Raw genomic sequence first — 23311 nt, forward strand, 5'->3', positions numbered from 1 at the left:
CACGCCAAGACCGTAGGATCCTACGCAGTGCCGTAGGGGACCGCACCGCCACTTCCCAGCAAATTAGGGACACTGTTGCTCCTGGGGTATCGGCGTGGACCATTCGCAGCCGTCTCCATGAAGCTGGGCTACGGTCCCGCACACCGTTAGGCCGTCTTCCGCTCACGCCCCAACATCGTGCAGCCCGCCTCCAGTGGTGTCACGACAGGCGTGAATGGAGGGACGAATGGAGACGTTTCGTTTTCAACGATGAGAGTCGCCTCTGCCTTGGTGCCAATGATGGTCGTATGTGTGTTTGGCGCCGTGCAGGTGAGCGCCACAATCAGGACTGCATACGACCGAGGCACACAGGGCCAACACCCAGCATCATGGTGTGGGGAGCGATCTCCTACACTGGCTGTACACCTCTGGTGATCGTCGATGGAACACTGAATAGTGCTCGGTACATCCAAACCGTCATCGAACCTATCGTTCTACCATTCCTAGACCGGCAAGGGAACTTGCTGTTCCAACAGGACAATGCACATCCGCATGTATCCCGTGCCACCCAACGTGCTCTACAAGATGTAAGTCAACTACCCTGGCCAGCAAGATCTCCGGATCTGTCCCCCATTGACTGGATGAAGCGTCGTCTCACGCGGTCTGCACGTCCAGCACGAACGCTGGTCCAACTGAGGCGCCAGGTGGAAATGGCATGGCAAGCTGTTCCACAGGACTACATCCAGCATCTCTACGATCGTCTCCATGGGAGAATAGCAGCCTGCATTGCTGCGAAAGGTGGATATACACTGTACTAGTGCCGACATTGTGCATGCTCTGTTGCCTGTGTCTATGTGCCTGTGGTTCTGTCAGTGTGATCATGTGATGTATCTGACCCCAGGAATGTGTCAATAAAGTTTCCCCTTCCTGGGACAATGAATTCACGGTGTTCTTATTTCAATTTCCAGGAGTGTAATTAACTAGAAAGCTTAATTAGTAGACGAAAGGAATTTAAAATCGCCTTCGTCTTATCCATTCAGTTTAAAAAAAAGAATGTTTCATATGTGCTGAAAAATCTGACTTAGAGGCTGAAACAAAGAAACCACACCAAAAGTGAGATTTCAATGTTTTAATGTACTTGCACTCAGATAAGCAATGCTCCCATACTCTGTTATTTACCACCCAATATTGATGTAACATGTCTCCATTTTGAGTGAGTATATGTACAACTCTAGTTATTGTTCAGTAACTGCTTGTACCAGAAAGCCTGGGTTTGGAAGAAATCAAATTTATCCCTCTCTCCTATTCACACAAAATGACCACCATCTCAAGGCACGATATTATTACTTATTTTGCGTGGCTTTAATCAAGGTTGCAGAAGAAAATGCAAGTTTGTGAAGACTGACTTAGAGTGCATGACACTGTGTAAAAGCTGTTGAAGACAAAGCTGCTCTCATGTGACTTGCAGTGAATTGGCAGAAGATTTGGAGAACGGCTTTCTTTAAAAAATTGTATACGACAGCTTACTTGTCCAACAGATATTGTGGTATTTTAGTTGCGCAGGTGATACATGTATTTTAGTTGCGCAGGTGATACATATTTGATGATGATTGTAAGTCTATTATAAAGACAGTAATTGTGGATTAATTCTACCATAGCTCTTAATTCTCATGACAGTTGATTTTGATTCTAGTATAAACATTAAGATGTGTAATACCATACTGTGTAGCTGAATTGTTCTGAATCTATAAATGTCACTCATAAACGGAATTTAACTCTCTCTTCTCATCCTTCACATTTTTGTTCTGATATTTATGAGCTACACAAAGGCCTAGTAGGTGTGAATAAATACAACAAAGATTTATGATAACTGAATGAAACTGGAAGCTAAAAATTATGCCCAAGTCATGAACTAATGGATTTTTAATCTTCTAAATAGAACGTCTCAAAAAGTGCTTAGCTTATTAAAAACATACATATTTCCTTCTTTGAGCATAACTTCACTAGAAGTGAAGTGGTAAATTAGACATGAACATTTGTGGATGCATAATTCTGTCAAAATGGAGGCAGTGCATAATTGTGCATTGATTCTCAGGTTAAGCGGGAATCTCTTGTGCAGATTAGCACACAAGAAGATACTGGGGCCAATATGTTTTTGTTGCATTGTGTGCTGATGTTATGTTTTAGGGTAATTTATGTGTAATTATGTCCGCCGACTCCACAGAAAGTATGCTGACATGTACATATAATCGCAGAGTAAGAGAAGTCACATGAAATGGCAATTCTGAATATTATTTCAATACAAATTTGAGCTGTTATGCACTGAGCGTCAAATATCAGATTAACAGTCTCCAATCATGTCACAGCAAAGAATAATACAAGTCTCGAAACAGGAATACAGAGAAGAAGAAGCCTATAAATTTATGAAAAGTGTGTATGCAGACTGTTGACAAATTTTCATGCTATGGCGATTTAATACACAGCAATTGAAGATCCTGACATCTGTACCTCCTCAACAAACCAACAAAAACTGTAATGATGAATACCAATTATACTGGAAATAAATTGGTAAATGCAACCTCTTTCCTAGTGGATTCTGTGGTCTGTGACATTCCCCAATTTATCGAGTCCAAGGATGTTAAGCTGTATGTTAAGTAGTATATAATTCTTTATGATTAAAGTTATGTGAACGAATTGTTCGTAAAATAAAATAGAAACGAAGTATTGAAAGCCGATTGAGCTTCATGTAATGGCTGCGATCTTCTGTTAAGTATTTCTCAGTCTCAGGAATAATCACTGAAATGCTACATTTTGAAATGTGAAATAAATAGTACAAACAGTTATTTAAGTCGTTGGTTACAAGCTAAGGAAAATATTATTGTAAGCTTTATTGCTGCAATTTCCCAAATAGAAAATCTAAATTTTCACTTTGACTTCTTGTAATTTGCAGACAATCCATTTCCGTTAGTTTTTTTTTACACGTCGTCACATTTGTGATTTCCATCTCTGTTGCCTTTTAATCACAATAACAGCAGCACAATACCCCGATCAAAGAAGTGAATGCATAGAAGAAACAGACTGCTTCCGCATACGTGCGTTTTTTTATTAATTCTTGTTGCTTGCGTTTTATTCCCATACGCTTTATATTGCGCACGGCGACAGAGGTATGGTAAGGACGTGCTTGTAGGAGGATATCCAAGTCCTCATAGCAAGGACGACATCGTCCTGATCACCAACGTCAACGTCAAAACTATCGTTATAAGAAAACTTGTCGTTGATATTCCGTTCAGTTGAAGTCTTGTGGCATTCCCGCTATTTGAATTGAATTGTAGCATGTTTTGCCGCTTCGTTCAGTTTGACCTTAAATCAATCTTTAAATTTAAATGTTCTAAATAATTATTGCGTTGTTTGTTTTTAAGTTTGCTTCTTTTTACTACTAGCTCTCACTATCGACTGTAGGATACATAATTTTTGTGAATTTTTTTCTGTGCTTTGGTAGTAGTGGGTATTAATACCATTTTGTGATGTTATGTTGGCTGCTGTGGGCAACAGCTGACTGTCAAACAAGTGTGGAGAATTTGAATTTATGTTTAGCCTGGTGGGATTGAATTAGGTGATCCCGATGGTGTTTGTCTGTAGTAGATGATAGCTTTCCATACGCATCATGTAAGTAAAAGTACTTTTCAATTTTGGCGGTTGTTTCATCAACTTTAAACCTGTTTTTTCCCCCTCAAATCATGGGACGTGTCTCTTTTCTTCCTATGAAGTCATCAGTATATTATTTCACAAGTATATTAAATGCTAATGGTAATTAAGGGCTTGAATAACACTGCACTACAACTTATATGAAGGTATTGCCTTACTATTTCTGTTAACTCTAAACATAGTGTCATAACTTGTCTGAATACTCCCAAGTAACCATATAATTGTGTACTTGCAAGAGGAGACCATAAGTATTTTATGAAAGTTACCCACCAGCGAATTTCTTTAACATTATGTACGTATTGTCAATTTTTTTAGATGACTGCAGCTGCAGCGCAAGTGAAAGAAATGCCTCCATTACGTGTTCTCCAAAAAACTTCAGTTCTAGCTGACATTAGCAATAAATCGCGCCCTCTCAACACTGAAGTTGGCCCGAGGCTGCCACTCAAGCCATCAAATGCAATAAGGAAACCTTTAAAAAAGTAAGCATTTATGACCGCAACGGATTTATCACTATAATTGTGGTAGACCGTAATAACGTAAAGTCAGTCAGTATTTTTTTTATTTTTTTATTTTATTTTATTTTTTGCAAGTAGTTTTGGTTAAATTCGTATTACGTATTTTTCAATGTTTTCTGAGTAAGTATTGAGTTTGTGTGCTGACTTAAGCGACGTGGAAATAAAGGGTTCAAGAAATAAGATTGACTTTACAAGTAGCATTTATTATTATTATTTTCTTATAGATCTCACATAGAATGGCCCCTAGAATGTGTAAAAAAGTTGTGTGTCAATTTAATTTCAGTGCTGTACAATGAAATGACTTTACTAAATTCCAGCGCTCACTCTAATTTTAACGTACCCCCAAACTGTTAAATTACGTATCTATACCTCGCAAACCAGTGAGGTGCATGGCAGAGGGTATTTCCCATTGTACAAGTTACTAGGGTTTCCTCCCATTCCATTCATGTGTTTAGCCCAGGAAGACTGTTTGAGTGCCTCTCTGCGTGCAGTAATTATTCTAATCTGAACCTCATGATATCTATAAGAGTGATACATAGGTGATTGTAACCTATTCCTAGAGTAATCATTCGAAGCTGGTTCTTGAAATTTTAAGACTTTCTCGGGATAGTGTATATGTCTTAGAGTCTGCCAGTTGAGTTCCTCCAGTATCCCTGAATCATTCTCCCATGGATTAAACAAACCTCCCACAAACTTGAACAACATTCTAGAACTACTCAAGTGAGTGATTTGTAAGCAGTCTCCTTTCAAGATTGATTGCTTTTCCCAGTATTCTACCTATAAACTAAAGTATACCACCTGCTTTACTGACGACTGAATCTATGTGATCATTCTATTTCATATTTCTACAAAGTGTTACTCAGGTATTTGTAGGAGTCGTCAGATTCAAACAGTGACTCACTGATATTGTCATGACGTACTAGGCTTTTTATGTTTAAGGTGCGAAATTTTTCATTTCTGAACATTTAAAGCAAGTTGCCAAATTCTGCACCACTTTGAAATCTTATCAAGATCTGACTGAATATTTATGCAACTTATTTCAGATAATATTTCATTATAGAAAACTGAATCATCTGCCAGAAACCTTGTTTTTACTACTAATATTGTCTGCAAGGTCATTAATATACACATTAACAGCAAAAGGGCCCAACACACTTCCCTGGGGGACACACACAATTGTCTCCTCATCTGATGATGATTCTCCGAGATAACATGCTGTCCTTCCTAACAAATGGTTCTGTCCAGTCGCAAGTTTCACTTGATATCTCATATGACCATATGTTGACAATAAGTGTAGGTGTAATACTGAGTCAAATGCTTTTGGGAAGTCAAGGAATACTGCATCTACGTGGTTGCCTTGATCCACAGCTTTCAGTATGCCAGGTGAGTTGCAAATTCAGTATGACACGCAAGTTACCAAAGTGGCGTCAACTAAAAAGACTTTCAATATGGTGACCAAACCGCGTATGGTGTATCCCAGCCAATAAATGCCATACGATCATTTCAGTATAGAATGTGATAGGGATTCCTTCAGGACCTGGAGCTCTGCTCAGTTTTCACAATTTAAGCTGTTTCTCATCATGACTCATACTAATATTTAATTCATTCATCTTTTCAGTGGTATGAGGATTAAATTGGTGCAATTACCCTGGGTTTTCCTTTTTAAAGGAATATTTGAAAAACAGAGTTAAGTTTTTAATGTTTTGCTTTACTACCCTCAATTTCTGTTGCCGTCTCATATGCTAGGGACTGGACACAACCTTTGAGCCACTAACAGCCTTTTCATAGGATCAGAATTTCTCTGCGTTCTTTGAAGACCGCTTGACAATATTCTCCAGTGGTTGTTGCTGAAGCCGTTATGCGTTGCTATGTTGAGTCAAATCTCTCACTCAGCATCTCTATTTATAGTCCAACACTTTGTTTTATTATGCAATAATCTGTTTCTTTAGAAGTACCCTGTGGACATTCCCTCTCATTATGACTGTTGTACAGGGTACGTATCTATCCATTGCCTGGTCAACTATTCTTTTAAACTTGAGCCAGAGTTCCTGTACATGTTTCTGCCCTGTGCTGAAAGTTGATCATGTTCCTCATTAAAATATGGCACTACTGATCTTTTATCTAGTGTACCGAATATATTCATCTTTCTGCTTGTTTTAGTTGTCCTTTGTACTTTGGTAACCATTGTTGCCACGCGCTATGGTCACTGATACCAGTTTTGATGTGGACGTCCTTAAAGAGGTCAGGCATATTTGTTGCCATTAGATCCAATATATTTCCAACATGGGTGGGGTTCTGACTGTCTGTCTGGCAAGTTTTCAGATAAGGCTTTTAGTAAAGTTTTGCAGGATGTCTTATCACCCCTAACAAAACTGCATTTATTGCAATTTATTGTTGGATGGGTAAAGTCTGTATTGATGATTCCAGTATGATTGGGGAACTTAGGTACAAGTGAACTGATTTTCTAAAGTTTTCAGTAACATTAGATGAGTTTGGTGGGGCCATAGAAATGCCGTTATCATTTTATACCCTCCCCTGGTACTGAGTCTTGCCCAAGCAATCTCACATGCAGTTTCAATTTCCATTTCAGTGGATTTGAGTTTCTTGTCTAGTGCGACAAACACCCTGCCTCCATTTCCTTTGTGCCTGTCATTTCGATATACACTTAAATTCTCCCCAAAAATCTCACTGCTGTCAATTTCAGGTTTCAACCAGCTTTTTGTGTGTAGTACTATGTGAGCTTCACTGCTTTTCATGAGTGCTTTGTTGTGAATGCTCTGGCAGTTAATCATTAGGACTTTCATACTCTCACCTGTGTAAAGAATTTCTTTCAATCTTACACGGATACTTCGGGAGTTCCCTACAGTGTCTAATCTAAAAAAATCCTTGGGTGTGCCCCACGCACAGCTACCTGAGTAGCAGCCTCTGATTTGTAGTGCACATCTGACCCATTTAGGGGGACCCTACTGTTATCGACCTTATGATGAAAGTCCAGGAAGTCATAGTTTAGCTTGTCACAGAACCTTCAAAGTCTCTGGGTCAGTCCTTCCATTCTACTCTGAACCAAAAGGACACAATCAGTAATGGGGACAATGCTGCAAATTCTGTTTTGTTGAAACTCCACATGCAAGTCTGGTCTTCTCAACCTTCTTCCAGTTGCTGGAATGACCAAAGATGATCTGAGCCCAGACAACAGGCATCATTTGTTCCAACATGCTTCACAAGCTGCAGTTGGTTGCAGCCTGTTCCCTCAATGACAGCCGGGATAACCTCTTCAACATGATGAATGAAGCAACCAGTCTTACACACTGAGTGCACCTGGTGTGATTTCCTGTCCTTTGCTGCCATTTCCCTAAGGGGTACCATCATTCGCCATATGTTTGAACTGCTGATGATTAATAGACCCTTACACTTTTGCATTTGTCTCCTCTTTACACTGGATGAAACAGGTTTCCCCAAAAGGGTGAAGAGATTTTTACTGGCTCAGTATTGCTGAAAGACAACACCTCGAGCTTGTTGGTTTGGGGGTCATTAAAACACCCTGAGTCCTCCCTGGTCCCTGTCCATCCTACACAGGATACCTAGATCTAAGAGTGAAATGCTACCCACAGTGAAGTGGATGAGTAATGACACATCCTTTACTTTCTGTCCCCTCACAGGATTCATAGGAGAGGATAGTTCTTGAAGTATCTATGGTACTGTTATCATAGTTGCACAACTCTTGGGAGCTCTTCCAGCACATGATTTGCAGCAGCTTCCAATTATTTGACGGTAGTCAGAGCAACTTCCAGGTGCTCAAGAATGTGAACCAACTTCTGCGAATCTAGAACTTTAAATTGGTATATAATCATGCATGTGTGGTCTCTAACAAGGGAAATTAAGTCAGCTTTTATATATAAACATGCTTATTGCACAGCTTCTTCCTGTAGCTCATTCTGTGCACACTTCTACACTGGTGCCAAAGAGGAACACTACAGTGTGAGTTTATCTTGATAAAAATCACTAAAATGTGCAGCATCAAAAAGCATGTCTTTTACATGCTGCATCCAACAATGCCTAAGAATTTCTGTGCAGATACTCTCCAGTGCAGTTAGTTTTGCAACAGGACATTCTTTAATTGAAACTCCACCACACTATTCACATATCATTTAATGTGCACTGATATGTGTTGTGAACTAATAGTTGGAACACCTAATTTGTTGAAGAGGTCTTTACAGGATGTTGTAGAATTAGCAACAGATATGTCTTGTAGAACACTTCTGTATTCTTAAAGTATCACAGGAATAGGAATTTCTCCAGAAAATTCCATAGCTGGTTAGTGAATGGAAATACACAGAATAAACTATAATAGTTTGTTTTAAATTGACAATAGCACTAACTCTGTGCTGCAAACATAACTGAACCATTGTACTTCATTAATTCTAGGTAGTGGGTCTTCCAGTTGAGATTGTGCTCTATCTGTAATCTGTCTGTAGCTTGTGGAGTTGATATACTGAACTGCATACACTGAGTTTTGCCAAAATTTAATAAAAATCTGTTTGCCTTGATCTGGTTTAGAATATTTCATAATTTTCTTTTCAGTAAGAAAATGGGTACTATTTTTTATTCCTATACTTGCATTGTCTGAAAAAAGTACGAAATTTATCTCATGAAATTTCAAGTGGAGGATTGGGTATCAGGAAAAAGAAAAACCAAAATAGAACCATGTTTGTTTCAAATTGATTCACTTAGTACTGATAGAAATTGTTTTGTGATTCAGATATGATAAAAACCACAGATGTGCTTGCTGCCTATCATTCCGTAATATTTCAACTTTTACATTAGGATATCGTGGTTCACACAGTCATAAGCTTAAGGCCTAGCCTAGTCACAAAGTATTCCCAATTCTAGCAATCGAGTCTAATTTATTGATTGTATTATATTACTGGTTAAGATATAGTCCTTTTCTTAGGGTTTTAGAGTTATTTGAAATTTTAAAAATACAACTGTTTTCTACTGGGTATTTTTGCCTGTACTAGTATCGAGGTCAAAGTGGACTTAGAATGTTGGTGGATCTTCCACTGTGTGCTGCTGCTGTCAGTTTGTTTCTATATAGCCAATTGGGTGATAGTACGCTGTAGCCAGTGAGAACTGCTGAATCTAGTGACTTGTTTCAGTGGAAGATACAAAAGTATTACTTTTGTTTCTGACACGGTGAGTAAGAGATTGGCATTTCTTGATCTGGCTAGTATTGGCTGTATGATTGGTTACTAGTTTTTGTATTTATTTCGTGTGTTGTGTGGTTAGCTGGGTTGTGAGTTGGCAAAGCCAACAAATGTAACGAGGGGAAAAGTGGCTGCAATGTTACACTGATCTGTAGTGTAAGTTTCAAAAACTTTGTGGGGTATTTTCAGAAAATTAGTAATAAAGCCACTTTATTAAAAAAGACTGTCCTTATAACATACAGAATTATAGACCATTGTCACAACTGTCAGGTTTTGCTAAAGTAATTGACAGGATTATGTGTGAGAGACAGTTGAGTTTTCTAAACAAATGCAAAATTCTAACCAATGCACAGAATTGGTTCAGGAAAAACAGGTCTACAGAAACAGCCGTATATCACTTCTTGGAACAGGTTTTAACTGCAATAGATAATGAGAACTTATAGATCTAAGGCATTTGACCTCGTCAGCCATGATACTTTGCTAGGAAAACTGTATTGCTATGGAGTACGTCGAAAAGCATAGAGCTGGTTTCAGTCATATCTGTGTAACAGATATCACAGAGTTGAAATAATACATAATGGCACAAAATATTCCTCAGAATATCTGAAAGTCAACTGTGGTGTACCCCAGGGTTCTGTTCTAGGCCCTCTGCTCTTCTTAGTTTTTATTAATGATTTTTCTAACCATCTAACAAGAGCAGAATCAGTACTTTTTGCAGATTTCCATAAAAACATACATTCAAAATCCCTGTACCAAAATAGTCTGTTTTATCTACCCAAAATAATGTTCAATGTCTTACCAAAAGAAATAAAAAGCATTCAGAACTTACATATATTTAAAAATGAATTAAGGAGGCTACTATTAGGTTATAAATTATCTCTCTCTCTCTCTCTCTCTCTCTCTCTCTCTCTCTCTCTCTCTCTCTCTCTCTCTCTCTCTCTCTCTCTCTCTCTCTCTCTCTCTCTGTGTGTGTGTGTGTGTGTGTGTGTGTGTGTGTGTGTGTGTGTGTGTGTGTGTGTGTGTGTGTTTTAAAATGGATGCTAATAAATTGAACTGAATTGACTTCTGAGATGATAGCTAGACAGGAAACTAAGAATGGTGTTTAAGTTTTATGGCATATTTTATTTTATACAATGACTTTTGCACAAAATGTTTCATTAATTAAACTGCTGTGGAATTTCCCATACATACAATGGTGACACTTACGAATACTATTTTATCACTGTTTCTTTGCCAGCTTGTCTGATTGTGTTTTTGTCTCAATTTGAAAACACTTCATTGTTTTACTACAAATTAAACCTTGACCACATGATTATTTATTACTTTTAATAATACTAAAACTTCTGTTGGAGACGTAGGATGAAGCTGAATTTTATCAAACTTTTCCTGGAACTTTTCTTGGGAATTGTAGACCACCTGGTAAGGAAATATTCAAAGCTAAATTACCTGCCATTAACAGAAAAGTTATTAAAATTTTCTGCAATTTTGGAACTATTTGAACAGTTTCTTATCTACTTTTAAAGAAAAAATGTGCATACATTTTGATGGTCTGTTGACTTTTATTAGAATTTTTGTGTAGTGTTCTGATGCTGTTTCTAATTCAGAATTTTGATTAAATTAATCTGCTTCTGCCATTTAATTTCTTAAGGAAACAGTTTTCAAAGTAGCGTATGACTGTCACCCCCCCCCCCCCCTTTTTTTACACTACCTATATTGTACACATCTTGGTGCTCTGTGTTTTACAAATTCTTGTTGCCTTCCTCAGTTCCCATTTGATTTTATTGTCTCTTTTGTTTTCCAATTCTTTTTCTTTAATTTATGCCATGTTCTCTGCTGTTGAACATATCCAAGTGACCTGGATAGCTTGGAAAATGGCACAACTTCCACAGACAACCATTGCCTGAAATATGACATGTAAGAAATCACTTTTGTAATCCAGAAAAGTTTTTTAATATTTCTGTTATGAATTCTAGTGCATGAATTAGACAAAGCAAATTTTGCTGTCAATGTATAACAGTCTTTCCTGTTTTTCTGTTTTGGAATTAGTTTTGTAGTGTTCTGCTGTGTTTAGTTCTTAGTTGCTGTGGTAGTGATCATTCTTGTTTCATAAAGTGGAAAGCTATTTATTGATCAGTGAACATTTACGTAGATGAGTGTTCTATAGACACTGTTTAGATATTATATATTTTTCAGTTTAAGCAATAACATTGTCATAAACTTTGTTATATGCAGGTAGTTGGAAACATTTAGTGATACATACAATCTAAAGTACATAAATTCTTGTTCATGGTGCACATTTCGTGCAAATTTACAATCTTGTTTTGCCCTTAATATGAAACTTCAGTGTAGGAAAACTAAGATTACCTAGAGACACTTACGCTTATTAGGTTTAGGAACCATCCATCAAAGCTTTAAGGGGGGTCAGAACTTTTGCTATAATTTGTTGCATGAAGGTACATCCATTAGTCTGTGGTCTTCCATATTTCACATTATTCCAGAAGTAACAGGTGTTGTGTTATATCTTTTATTTTTTTTTTAAAAAGTGTCTGGTTGCAAATACGTAATTGAAGAAAAAACCACAACAGGTAAATGATGCCTGTGAATACACAGATACAGTTTATTGTCTGTATGATAGAGGAAAAAGTGAAAGAAGAACCCATTTTAAGAACACTGAGGCACTGCAATACTTTTATCTGTTATTAGAGATACTGACATTTTAACTCGTTTGTAAATAACTGTCGTCAGGAGAAATTTTAATGAAAGACAAAAACATAATCATTGTACTATTTCACAAATGTTTTAAGTGTAATTTTGTGAGTAAGCAGTCAGCTTCTGGTTAACATGTAAGTAATGCAATAAGGTTTGAAATGCGATGTCGAGTGTCTGTGCAATCTCAGATCCTCACTAATTTTGATAATAGGGAGCTTGTTCTTGTAAGAATACTTCTTCCACCCCTCCTCATGCCTCACACCCATAATACTATTTTTTATTTTTTAATGGCGTGTATTGAATTAAGATTCTGATGATTGTTTTTTTTCAGTGTGGAAAATGAAGTTTTGGGCTTGACAGAAGCATTAAATAGGGTTCCCATAAATGAGGCAACTTTGAAGCATGCAGATAAAAACTGGCTTCATCATAAAAAACAGACTTCTTATTCATCAACTCTGTATAACATACAGGATATAGACGAAGAATCTGCAAATGACGTAATTTTTCTTGGAGAATATGCAAAAGATATTTTTGAATATCTCAGAGCACTTGAGGTAAATATTAAAGAATAATATCCATTGCAATTATTTGTAATATAATGTAGAATATTTTTTTCTAATGTATAAAATTTAAACACAGTAGTTCCCTCCTGATGGAGCTTGCCTCAATGATACAAATACCGATATCATTGACTGCAACCACTCCAATACAATTTTTGTAGAGAGGCCAGACCAACATTCATTCCTGTAAAGGGCGGGAAGCTTTAAAGTAGTTGTGGGGTTGTGGCTGATTGATTCGGGCACATGAGTATAACATCAGTCTTCATGGCCTTGATGTGTTCATGCTACAAATAGCTTAAACCAAGGGGAAAAAGTTACAGCTGTTAAATTTCTCTTGATACTGAACTGTATTTTTATATCTTAATGTTTGACATCATATTGGTTATAATATTCCAGAGGTTAATCAGATAGGTTAGAAAGGGACACTGTACTCATTACTCACTGCTAGAGGTCCCAGGTTTGAGTCTCGGTTGGGGCAATCATTATTAAACTGTCCCTTTTGATATTTATAAACACTTGTAAGCAACTTGGATTTCATTGTAATTTCATTCTTTGAGAGCTGCAAGATCACCATTGGTATCTGTACAGGTACCAGCTCCATGTTTTCAGCTTGTTGAGAGAGATGAAAGTCTATTGTGGGGAACTGGAATCCAGGAGTAAGAAAGAGGAGGAAAACGCTAGGAGAACTTGGACTGAGGAAAAGAAATGGAAGGGGTTGCTGCCAAGTATTTTGCGCAAATTTAGTTTAATAATTTAATCACTTACTTGAACAAATCAAATAGGTTGTCATGGCATACCAAAAAATCAAGGGCAAAGACATACATAATCTCCTTCATAGATTTCAAAAAAGCATATGATTCGATTGATAGAGAACCTCTATCAATCCTGGAAGAAATGGCTTTGGATAAGAAAACTACTAATATTATATAAGCGACACTTACAAATAAATTTTCGAAAGTTAAATTTATGGGTGAATTATTGAAACCCTTTGAAATAAAAACGGGATTGCGACAGGGGGATGGGCTCTCATCGTTTCCTTTAAATTGTGCACTTGAGAAAGTAGTCAGAGAATGGAACACAAATATTAAGAGTGGTATAAGACTGGATTGTAAAAAGAAGGACCGTAAAGGAATTTGCATTGCTTTTGCAGATGGTATGACCCTGTTTGCTGAAACAATGGAAGAAGAATGGGAGTAAATCCTTGAACTAAAGAAACAAGCATCTAAAATAGGTCTTCATATCTCCTTTGAAAAACTCTAAGGTGTTGACAAACATGAAGCACTCGTGTAAATACCTCAAAGTTCAAGAACAAAAGCCTGAAATAGTAAAAGAATTGAAATATCTCATAGAATGGATTAGTTGGAAAGCTGGGAAAAGCAAAGCAATGGAATCAAGACAAAATAAACTTGAATTGGCCTTCCAACTAACAAAAAATACATACAACAAAAAATCCCTTTCATGGGGGTCCAAAATTGCACACTACAAGAAAGTGATTAAGACAAAAGTACTGTATGCAGCAGAAACACTAAACACGAATTTCAAAGGCCAAATGGAGAAACGTGAACTAAAGGAATAAAAATTTTAAGAAACATCATAGGCATCTTCAACTTTTATAGTCTTGTCTTCCTCAGTTGCGTGTAATATTAAGGTATATTGATAATTTTTACTTATGGACTGTCTGACATCACAACAAGCGTTCAGTGCATAGTGCTGTGGAATGTGGAAAAAACCGCAAATTGGCGTTCATAAGAACAACACCAAAGATGCAACAGGAGCGTAATATGTAAGAAATTGTCCACGCAACCTGCCACTGATGATGCCTTGCAGAAAATAAAGGCGAAACGTGTATGGCACTAAAATTGTTTTATTCAGTTGCTGTCAGACGGTCCATAAGTAAAAATTATCAATATACTGTAATAAACATCATAGGACTAAAATTTCAAGACAATAAGATTATAAACATAAAAAAATGTAACTCTCCACAAGAAAATTGAAATACTTTCAGATTCTCTGTGAAAAAGGGAGATAAATTTTTATGGTTATCTTCTTGGAATGAATTAGAACAGATTAACCAAACAAATCTGATTTTTCCCAACTGGTTTAAAGAAATTGAGAAAAACCTAGTAGAATTAGCAATTTCAGAAAATTCACTTATCAGTCGAGCAGCTAAGTTAATTACTAAAGATGAAAACATAAGGTTCCAAGACAAATCTACAACTATGTCCAAACCCTTCATCTCGGAAGAAGAGTGGAAAAGATCAGAAAGAATGAAGAAATACTGTGCCCTGAGAAAAGAACACACAAAGAAATGATTGATCCAGAATACTCCAAAGAGGGTGAAATGAAAGCAGAGAAATATGAAAGTAGGTTACACTCCTGGAAATTGAAATAAGAACACCGTGAATTCATTGTCCCAGGAAGGGGAAACTTTATTGACACATTCCTGGGGTCAGATACATCACATGATCACACTGACAGAACCACAGGCATAGAGACACAGGCAACAGAGCATGCACAATGTCGGCACTAGTACAGTGTATATCCACCTTTCGCAGCAATGCAGGCTGCTATTCTCCCATGGAGACGATCGTAGAGATGCTGGATGTAGTCCTGTGGAACGGCTTGCCATGCCATTTCCACCTGGCGCCTCAGTTGGACCAGCGTTCGTGCTGGACGTGCAGACCGCGTGAGACGACGCTTCATCCAGTCCCAAACATGCTCAATGGGGGACAGATCCGGAGATCTTGCTGGCCAGGGTAGTTGACTTACACCTTCTAGAGCACGTTGGGTGGCATGGGATACATGCGGACGTGTATTGTCCTGTTGGAACAGCAAGTTCCCTTGCCGGTCTAGGAATGGGAGAACGATGGGTTCGATGACGGTTTGGATGTACCGTGCAGTATTCAGTGTCCCCTCGACGATCACCAGAGGTGTACGGCCAGTGTAAGAGATTGCTCCCCACACCATGATGCCGGGTGTTGGCCTTGTGTGCCTCAGTCGTATGCAGCCCTGATTGTGGCGCTCACCTGCACGGCGCCAAACACGCATACGACCATCATTGGCACCAAGGCAAAGCAACTCTCATCGCTGAAGACTACACGTCTCCATTCGTCCCTCCATTCACGCCTGTCGCGACACCACTGGAGGCGGGCTGCACGATGTTGGGGCGTGAGCGGAAGACGGCCTAACGGTGTGCAGGACCGTAGCCCAGCTTCATGGAGACGGTTGCGAATGGTCCTCGCCGATACCCCAGGAGCAACAGTGTCCCTAATTTGCTGGGAAGTGGCGGTGCGATCCCCTACGGCACTGCGTAGGATCCTACGGTGTTGGCGTGCATCCGTGCGTCGCTGCGGTCCGGTCCCAGGTCGACGGGCACGTGCACCTTCCGCCGACCACTGGCGACATCGATGTACTGTGGAGACCTCACGCCCCATGTGTTGAGCAATTCGGCGGTAAGTCCACCCGGCCTCCCGCATGCCCACTATACGCCCTCGCTCAAAGTCCGTCAACTGCACATACGGTTCACGTCCACGCTGTCGCGGCATGCTACCAGTGTTAAAGACTGCGATGGAGCTCCGTATGCCACCGCCAACTGGCTGACACTGACGGCGGCGGTGCACAAATGCTGCGCAGCTAGCGCCATTCGACGGTCAACACCGCGGTTCCTGGTGTGTCCGCTGTGCCGTGCGTGTGATCATTGCTTGTACAGCCCTCTCGCAGTGTCCGGAGCAAATATGGTGGGTCTGACACACCGGTGTCAATGTGTTCTTTTTTCCATTTCCAGGAGTGTATATACACAGGATAGATTTAGTGACATTGGAAGGTGTCAGGTTATATAATGGTAAGACAGAGTTCAAGATCAAATTTTAAGCTGCAAAGCAGTTGTAGGGGAATATGTGGACTCTGGTCATTTTTATTGGTTACTAATGAGTACAAGAAATGTATTTTAATACCACTCAAATAAGAGTATTTATTGTTTAAATTAGGTTTATTGAAGTATGTTTGATGTGCAGTATTTTGTTTTTCGGTCTGGTGTGTATGCAAATAAAGTAAGTTTTCAGATTTGTGAGCAGGCTACATATGGCTGTCCATATGGGAAGAGGAATCTATTAAATTTAGTTCACATATCTGTAGCAATTGTCCCTGAGCTTTTAATGATGGTAAATTCATGCATCACACTGGAAACTGCAAACATTTGAATTAAAGTGACATACATGTTGGAATCACTGGGATGTGTGGCAGGATCACATCTTGTCATTTAGATTTTCCATTTAAAATTGTCTCTTTAAGGCTACTGATCATTTTTACTGCAAACTGATACATTCTAAAGTCATGCTAGATTTATATTGACAGAAGAATGATAGGCATGCAAATTTCAGATGTTAAAACATCTAGCAGCATGCCTGGCAAATCCAATTCAAGAATTTAGTTGGATTATTGATAACTTTGTCTTGATTCACAACAGTATCAAAGGGCTGATATGTTGTCACTTCACTTGGTATTTAATTTTAAATGCTAAAGTTGGTGGAGTTGATATCATTGTTTTTGTCTGTTAATATAGCACATGTCCTGAGCCACTGATTCTTGTAATTCTGGCAGGTTTTGGTAAAATTTGTAGGCAATGTGATACGTTGTGTAGATTTGTAGGTAGTCATTTTCTCCTTTTCCAGTATCAATTACTTCGCAAAACATTCAGCAGATGCATCATGTTTTATGTTTACATGTATATTTGTCTCTGTAGACCTGACAGACAAGCATAAAGCTCATCAGAGCCTGTTGAATGCTGTGTAACTTGTTTATTGAAAATCAGCAGACAATGAAATGAGTTGAAGAGTGTTAATTTCCTCTCAAATATTTGAGTGTATGATGAAGGGCTTCCAATGTTTTTGTGCATTGGAGTACATTTGCCTCATATCATGGGATGATATGGCTGGAGTACTTTACCCGCACCAGAATTTTTGTTATGTTGCATATTGGTGTCTGTGATTAGCATAACAAACATCACTTTCAGTCCTGAATGTACTGTTTGGCCATCATTCAAAAGAGTTCTCATAATTCCAATGAAGTGATTCCCAGTGCAATATTTTTTAATGTTCATGTGAATGCCGAAATAAATGAAGCTTTGTGTGTGCCTGCAGGTGTCTTTAGGAACCAAGTCTACCTCTGACTTGCAATTGCATGCATAATTCCATTGTGCACTGTGTATTGTTTTGCTACAAATTTTGAGAGGTTTCTCAGTGTAAATCATTGTCAAAAAGGTCATTTACTGGTGTTCCGCACAGCCATTCTTGGTTGTACCAGTTCTTTGTTCGCTATTGCCAAACATGGCCTCAGTTGAAACCAATGTCTCATTATACACATTTGGTGTTAAGTGAATGTCCATATTTTAATGTGTTTACTCCCAGAGGTAGGATATCTTTCCTAAAGTTGTCTTGACGTTTTTCTCAAAACTCTTTGGGATTGGGAGAGAAGCACATCATCGATATGATTGCAAATAATGTCAATTTTCTGTGGTTGAGCAGTATTGAATGCATCAGCAACTGTGTCTCATGATGCATCATTTTCAAGAAGATTTAGTTCTAAATGTGCATCATATTCTGCAGGTCACCTAATGTGTGGTGGAGGGTACTTTTGGTACCACTAACTGATCAGTTCTTGGCAAGCCTCACAATAAGTGGCATGTATGTGACTGTTTACTGTCCTCTGTTTTTGGAAGAATGTCAGTTCATGTACATTGATGAACAGTAATTGCTACCATTCTGTTTTTGGGTAAATTTTGTACAGACAGCTCAACATGCCCAGTCAAATATAAATTGGGTGTCCTGCAACCTTTTTGCCTTTGGTGCATCATTGAAACTTTTTCGTTAATGCATCATATCTGTAATATGTTGCTACTTCAGATTCAAGTAGTGTCTTAACACACACACCATGTGTAAAACATTCTCAGACTTCTTGGCACATCAGTTCAGGATAAAACCTAAAGTTTTCAGATTACCTCCATAGTCTTTGTCAGGAGAAATTGACTGTTCTAACTGCTGCTACGGTGGCCTTACATACTCCTTAGACAACTTCTGAGTGGTCAGTAATTACATAATGCTTTCACGAATGGTGTCAACATCTATGCTGGTGGTGCCCCCACTCCTGTAGTAGTGTCAGTACTGCAACCGAGTATCTCCGTTGCCTCTATGTACTGCTAAGAATACATCTGCTGTTGTGGTTGAAGTTCTTCCTGCATTTTCTTGTTTCTACAGCCTCTTTAATTACAGAATTCTAGTATGTAGAAGCATGGGACAAAACTTTTGTTCCATCGAACAGTATTTTGTTTTTCTTCATAATGCAGATTTCTCTAGTTCTCTATTTTTAACATGTCATTTATGTTCTGCCAGCAGTCAGAATCAGTATGAATGTACTGACCAAAGTACTTTCAGCTGCACTCACAAGGGGTGTTGCAAATCCCAGGGATCCTGAAGCCAAGACTGTCCTTAATAGGGCATAGCATCTCCTTTATCATCTTCTTATGTTGGAAAATAGGTCATATGCCCAGGACTCTGCTTCCCCTGCCACATCCAGAAAAATAGGCACAGTGGCTGCTAACATGAATGCTCAACATTTTCACATTTCCTGTTCTTCGAGAATGTTGAATTCGTATCCTGTGAATCATACCTGTTCTTTCACAAGATGTACTTCAGATGATTACTTTGAGAGTCCAGGTGGTCCTCATCAGAAACAGCTCTTGCTCTGCTTACCAATGTATTTAAAATTGTTCTCTTTTGGAGTGCATGACAAAAACTGTGGGTGCTAAGATGTAAATCAGTATGCACCATTTTGCAGTACACAGTGGCAGAGGCACCCATATGTTTTATGTTGTACAAAAATAACAAAAAATGGCAGTGTTTCTGTGTCTTGACAGTGAACGGGATGTTTGGGTACATGCTGTCCATATGTTCAAGGAATGCTTGAGAGCTGCTGTGCTGTGTGGCTAGACCATAAATATTGTCAACGTAATGATAAAATGAAACTGGATGAAGGGGAGCCAGATTTAATTCGTGCTCCTCAAATTTGGCCATAAAAACTTTGGCCACTGTGGGGGACAACAGAGAACCTTGTGGGTTCATTCCATCTGTCATTTCATGAAATTCATTGCATACAAAGGAGTAGATGGTTCTCATGACATGTCTAAACAACTTCATCATTTCAGGAGGAAAATGCTCTGTCAACAGCTCCAATGTATCCTCAAAAGAAACTTTAGCAAATAACAAGATCACATCCAGGCTGACTAAAATATCATTTGTGCCAACTCAAATCTGGTTGATTTTTTTTTTTTTTTTTTTTTTTTTTTTTTTTTTTTTTCAATGAACATCTGAAACTGTTTGATATTATGATCGCAGTGGCCAACTATTGGAGTCATTAACTTAGCTATTTGGATAGCCTGTAGGAAAGAGAATAAATAGTGCTAACAATGTGTCTCAATGGGGATACCTTCCTCATGGTCTTCAGGTAATACGTACAACCTAGGAGGTATAGGAGCTTGGGCTCTAAGATTTTTCATTGCATCCTCTGGTAGACCAAAATTCTTCAGAAGCTCTGCCATTTTTCTGCTGTGTGACAGAGTTGGGTCCTGTTTAGGGTATTTGTATGTGCTATCATTGAGGTTCTTGTCCTGCAAGTTGATGGCAACACATCTCATTCAATGAGATGACACTGATCTTTGCTCGGTCGCAAGATACTCAAATTACTTTGTTCAATTAGCTGTTGTACTGCTATGGTGAGCTCTTAGATGAGCTGCTGAAGACATGTTGACCCACTCTGTCAAGAGATGAGAACTGCAGGTAGAGAGACTGCACTTACATAGATATTGTGCATTGGTAACCAGTTCGTATCTTGTATCTTTTAACGATCATCACGACTTGTAGAAGCTCTTGAGCACTTCCTTCAGTACACGAACAGCATTCACCTAAATATCTAGTTCACTCTAGAGACAGAGAAAGAAGAAAGGCTGCCATTTACAGATGTTTTGGTTCAATGTAAGTCTGATGGTCATCTTGGCTGATTTATATCTAGACACACAGGGCTGTGGCACACCTTCCATTAAATGCAGACAGCCCACCATCTGCAAGCTGCAGCCCTTAGATTCCCATGACTCCGGACTACCAGAAGCTAACCTTTGGACTGCAACAAGAAGTCAGCCAGTGGGCTATCAGAGGGTGATACTAACAGCCACACCAAGCCAGCAATCAAGGCCTGCACCAGCTAGTGGTGTGCATCATTGGTCTATGTTATGCATCTGCCATAAAGGGAACCAGCCAGTAAGAGAATTGTAGTCATCCACACCGCCAGTATTTAAGGCTGCGCTGTGGCTGCAGTTGGCAGTCAGTCCACCTGCTGAAGACTGAGCTTCAACTCAGGAGCCACTGCTGCTGCTGCTTCTCACTGATGTTGCTGTATGCCTTAGACACATACTTCAGCTGCATGCCTTCAACACATGCTCAGCATGACAGTTTGACTTGAAGTTTTCAGTGGTCACTACAGAATTTAGGCAAATTTTCAAATCCTTTGCTGGACATGGACTTCAGCTCAGAACCAAGGCAGGGAATAGAACACACCAGGGTAGAGACTTGGCATGATTATTGTTTTTATTTTTTTCTGTTCCTAGTGTTGGTTGAGATTCCTGCTAGGAATTGATAAATTTTGTTCTTTGGATCTGCACAAGTCAGTGAGTGTTTAACCTTGTAGTGACTATTCGGAAGAATTTTATTTCCTATTTTGAATCAAACATCGGATCAGTTTTGTTCAAAGTTCTTTCAAATCATGTGTTAATGTGTCAAGAGACAGTGCTTCCTGTTCTCAATGTTAGGGAGACTTCTCACAAAGTTTTTCATCATGCAGTCCAGAAGAGAGCAGTTTCACATACATTGTTACACTGAGCAAAAGCTGTTTGACGAACTCCACCTGGATTCTGAAATTAATCATCTGATGTAATTGTTCTGAAAGAATGGCAATGGTTCATGTGTTAAGATGTCAGTGTTCTCCATGAGGAGGAAATAAGAAAATGTTGAACATTCACAAGATGAACCACTGATTTTATTCCTCCCCTTCCATGGCACTACATCCAGCAAAATAGGCAAGAGTCGTGGGAAGACAAGGTTAAAGACCTATTTTCTAACCTCCTAAGAAGATAAAGGGAATGCTATCACCTGTCACAGTTTTGGCCTCAGGATTTTAAACAGTCCTTGAGTGCAGAGGTAATCTGATCTGTCAGTTCACCTGTACAGTTTCTGACTGTGGTACAGAACATAAGCAGCCTATTAAAAATAGAAAACTGGAGAAACCTTCAGTTGCTGAGCACAGTCTTATGAAGAAACAGAAAATATTGTCTGACAAAACAAAAGTTTCACCCTATGCTTCTAAATAATGGGATTCTGTAATTAAAAAGGCTGTAGAAATAAGATGTGTGAGGAAGAACTTCAACCTTGACAGAGGATGTAATCTTAGCACTGCTTGAAAGCAAGCTCTCGCAGAGACAAGTCACAATGTTGACGCTAGTACTGGAGCAGTGGTGCCACCACCAGTGCAGACATTTACACAATCTCCGGCAACATTACATAATTGCTGACTTGTCAGAATCCATTTACAGGCTGTGTAAAGCCATCACAGCAACCGTTTAGACAGAGGGTTGCTCCTGATTAAGGTAGAGGTGGTGGTCAAAAGCTCAAGGTTCTACCCTGTATTGATGCGACAAGAAATCTAAGAAAGTTGTATATCTCAGTGCCATTGCAAAAGGCTTCGTTCTCAGCCAAGTTGTCCCCGCACAATTAAAAAATGCAGTTAACATTGTTGGCAGTGGTGACAATGCTCTTGACCATGCATATTGTGTTGTCCATTAGAAAGGTGCACTGCCAAATGAGCAACTATTCATGCCATCCATGGATTGGAAATGATAAAATACACCCTACTGCCTCATTGCTATTAATGTTTCATCCCAGTAGATAGTTTGATTTCTTTGATAGACAATGTTGCATTTACGATTTCAACGGCTGCCTTACTGCTTCCTTTGTTTTGCATTTGAAAGTGTACTTGATCAGTTTCACCAAATTTCAATACTTGACATTGGTGTGTGCTTTGTACATTTTGAGAGTAATTGTGAATACAAAATCAAATGGGGATAATGCATGGGTAGGTTTATTAATGAATAGAAAAATAGGAGTGTGGGTAAGCTACTGCAAACAGGATAGTGAAAGCATTATTGTGGCCAATATACACGAAGCCCACACCTACTACAGTAGTAAAAGTTTATATGCCAACTATCTCTGCAGATGACGAAGAAATTGAAGAAATGTATGATGAGGTAAATGAAATTATTCAGATAGTAAAGGGAGACAAAAATTTAAGTCATGGGTGACTGGAATTCGATAGTAGGAAATGAAAAAGAGGGAACATAGTAGGTGAATATGGATTGGGAGTAAGAAATGGTAGAGGAAGATGCCTGGTTGAATTTTGCCCAGAGCAATCATAGCTAACACTTGGTTCAAAAATCATGAAAGAAGGTTGTATACATGGAAGAAGCCTAGCAGTACTGGAAAGTTTCAGATAGATTATATAATGGTAAGACAGAGATTAAGGAACCAGGTTTTAAACAGAA

At 38.8% G+C, this 23311-nt stretch overlaps 1 protein-coding gene across 2 annotated transcripts in view; it reads left to right on the top strand.

Moving 5' to 3' along the window:
* Positions 1–3478: 3478 nt before the first annotated feature.
* LOC126279072 (G2/mitotic-specific cyclin-B-like) overlaps positions 3479–23311 on the top strand; it is a 73327-nt gene continuing 53494 nt past the window's right edge. The window contains exons 1-3 of one of the 2 annotated variants that reach the window (XM_049979529.1): positions 3479–3645; positions 4000–4163; positions 12444–12666. In XM_049979529.1, coding sequence (XP_049835486.1) covers positions 3622–3645; positions 4000–4163; positions 12444–12666 — 411 coding nt within the window. In that variant the 5' untranslated portion in view covers positions 3479–3621. The remainder of the gene's footprint in view (positions 3646–3999; positions 4164–12443; positions 12667–23311) is intronic. The other variant, XM_049979530.1, reaches the window with a different exon arrangement.

This window comes from Schistocerca gregaria, chromosome 6 (genome assembly GCF_023897955.1).
Source record: "Schistocerca gregaria isolate iqSchGreg1 chromosome 6, iqSchGreg1.2, whole genome shotgun sequence".
Classification (NCBI taxonomy): Eukaryota; Metazoa; Arthropoda; class Insecta; order Orthoptera; family Acrididae; genus Schistocerca; species Schistocerca gregaria.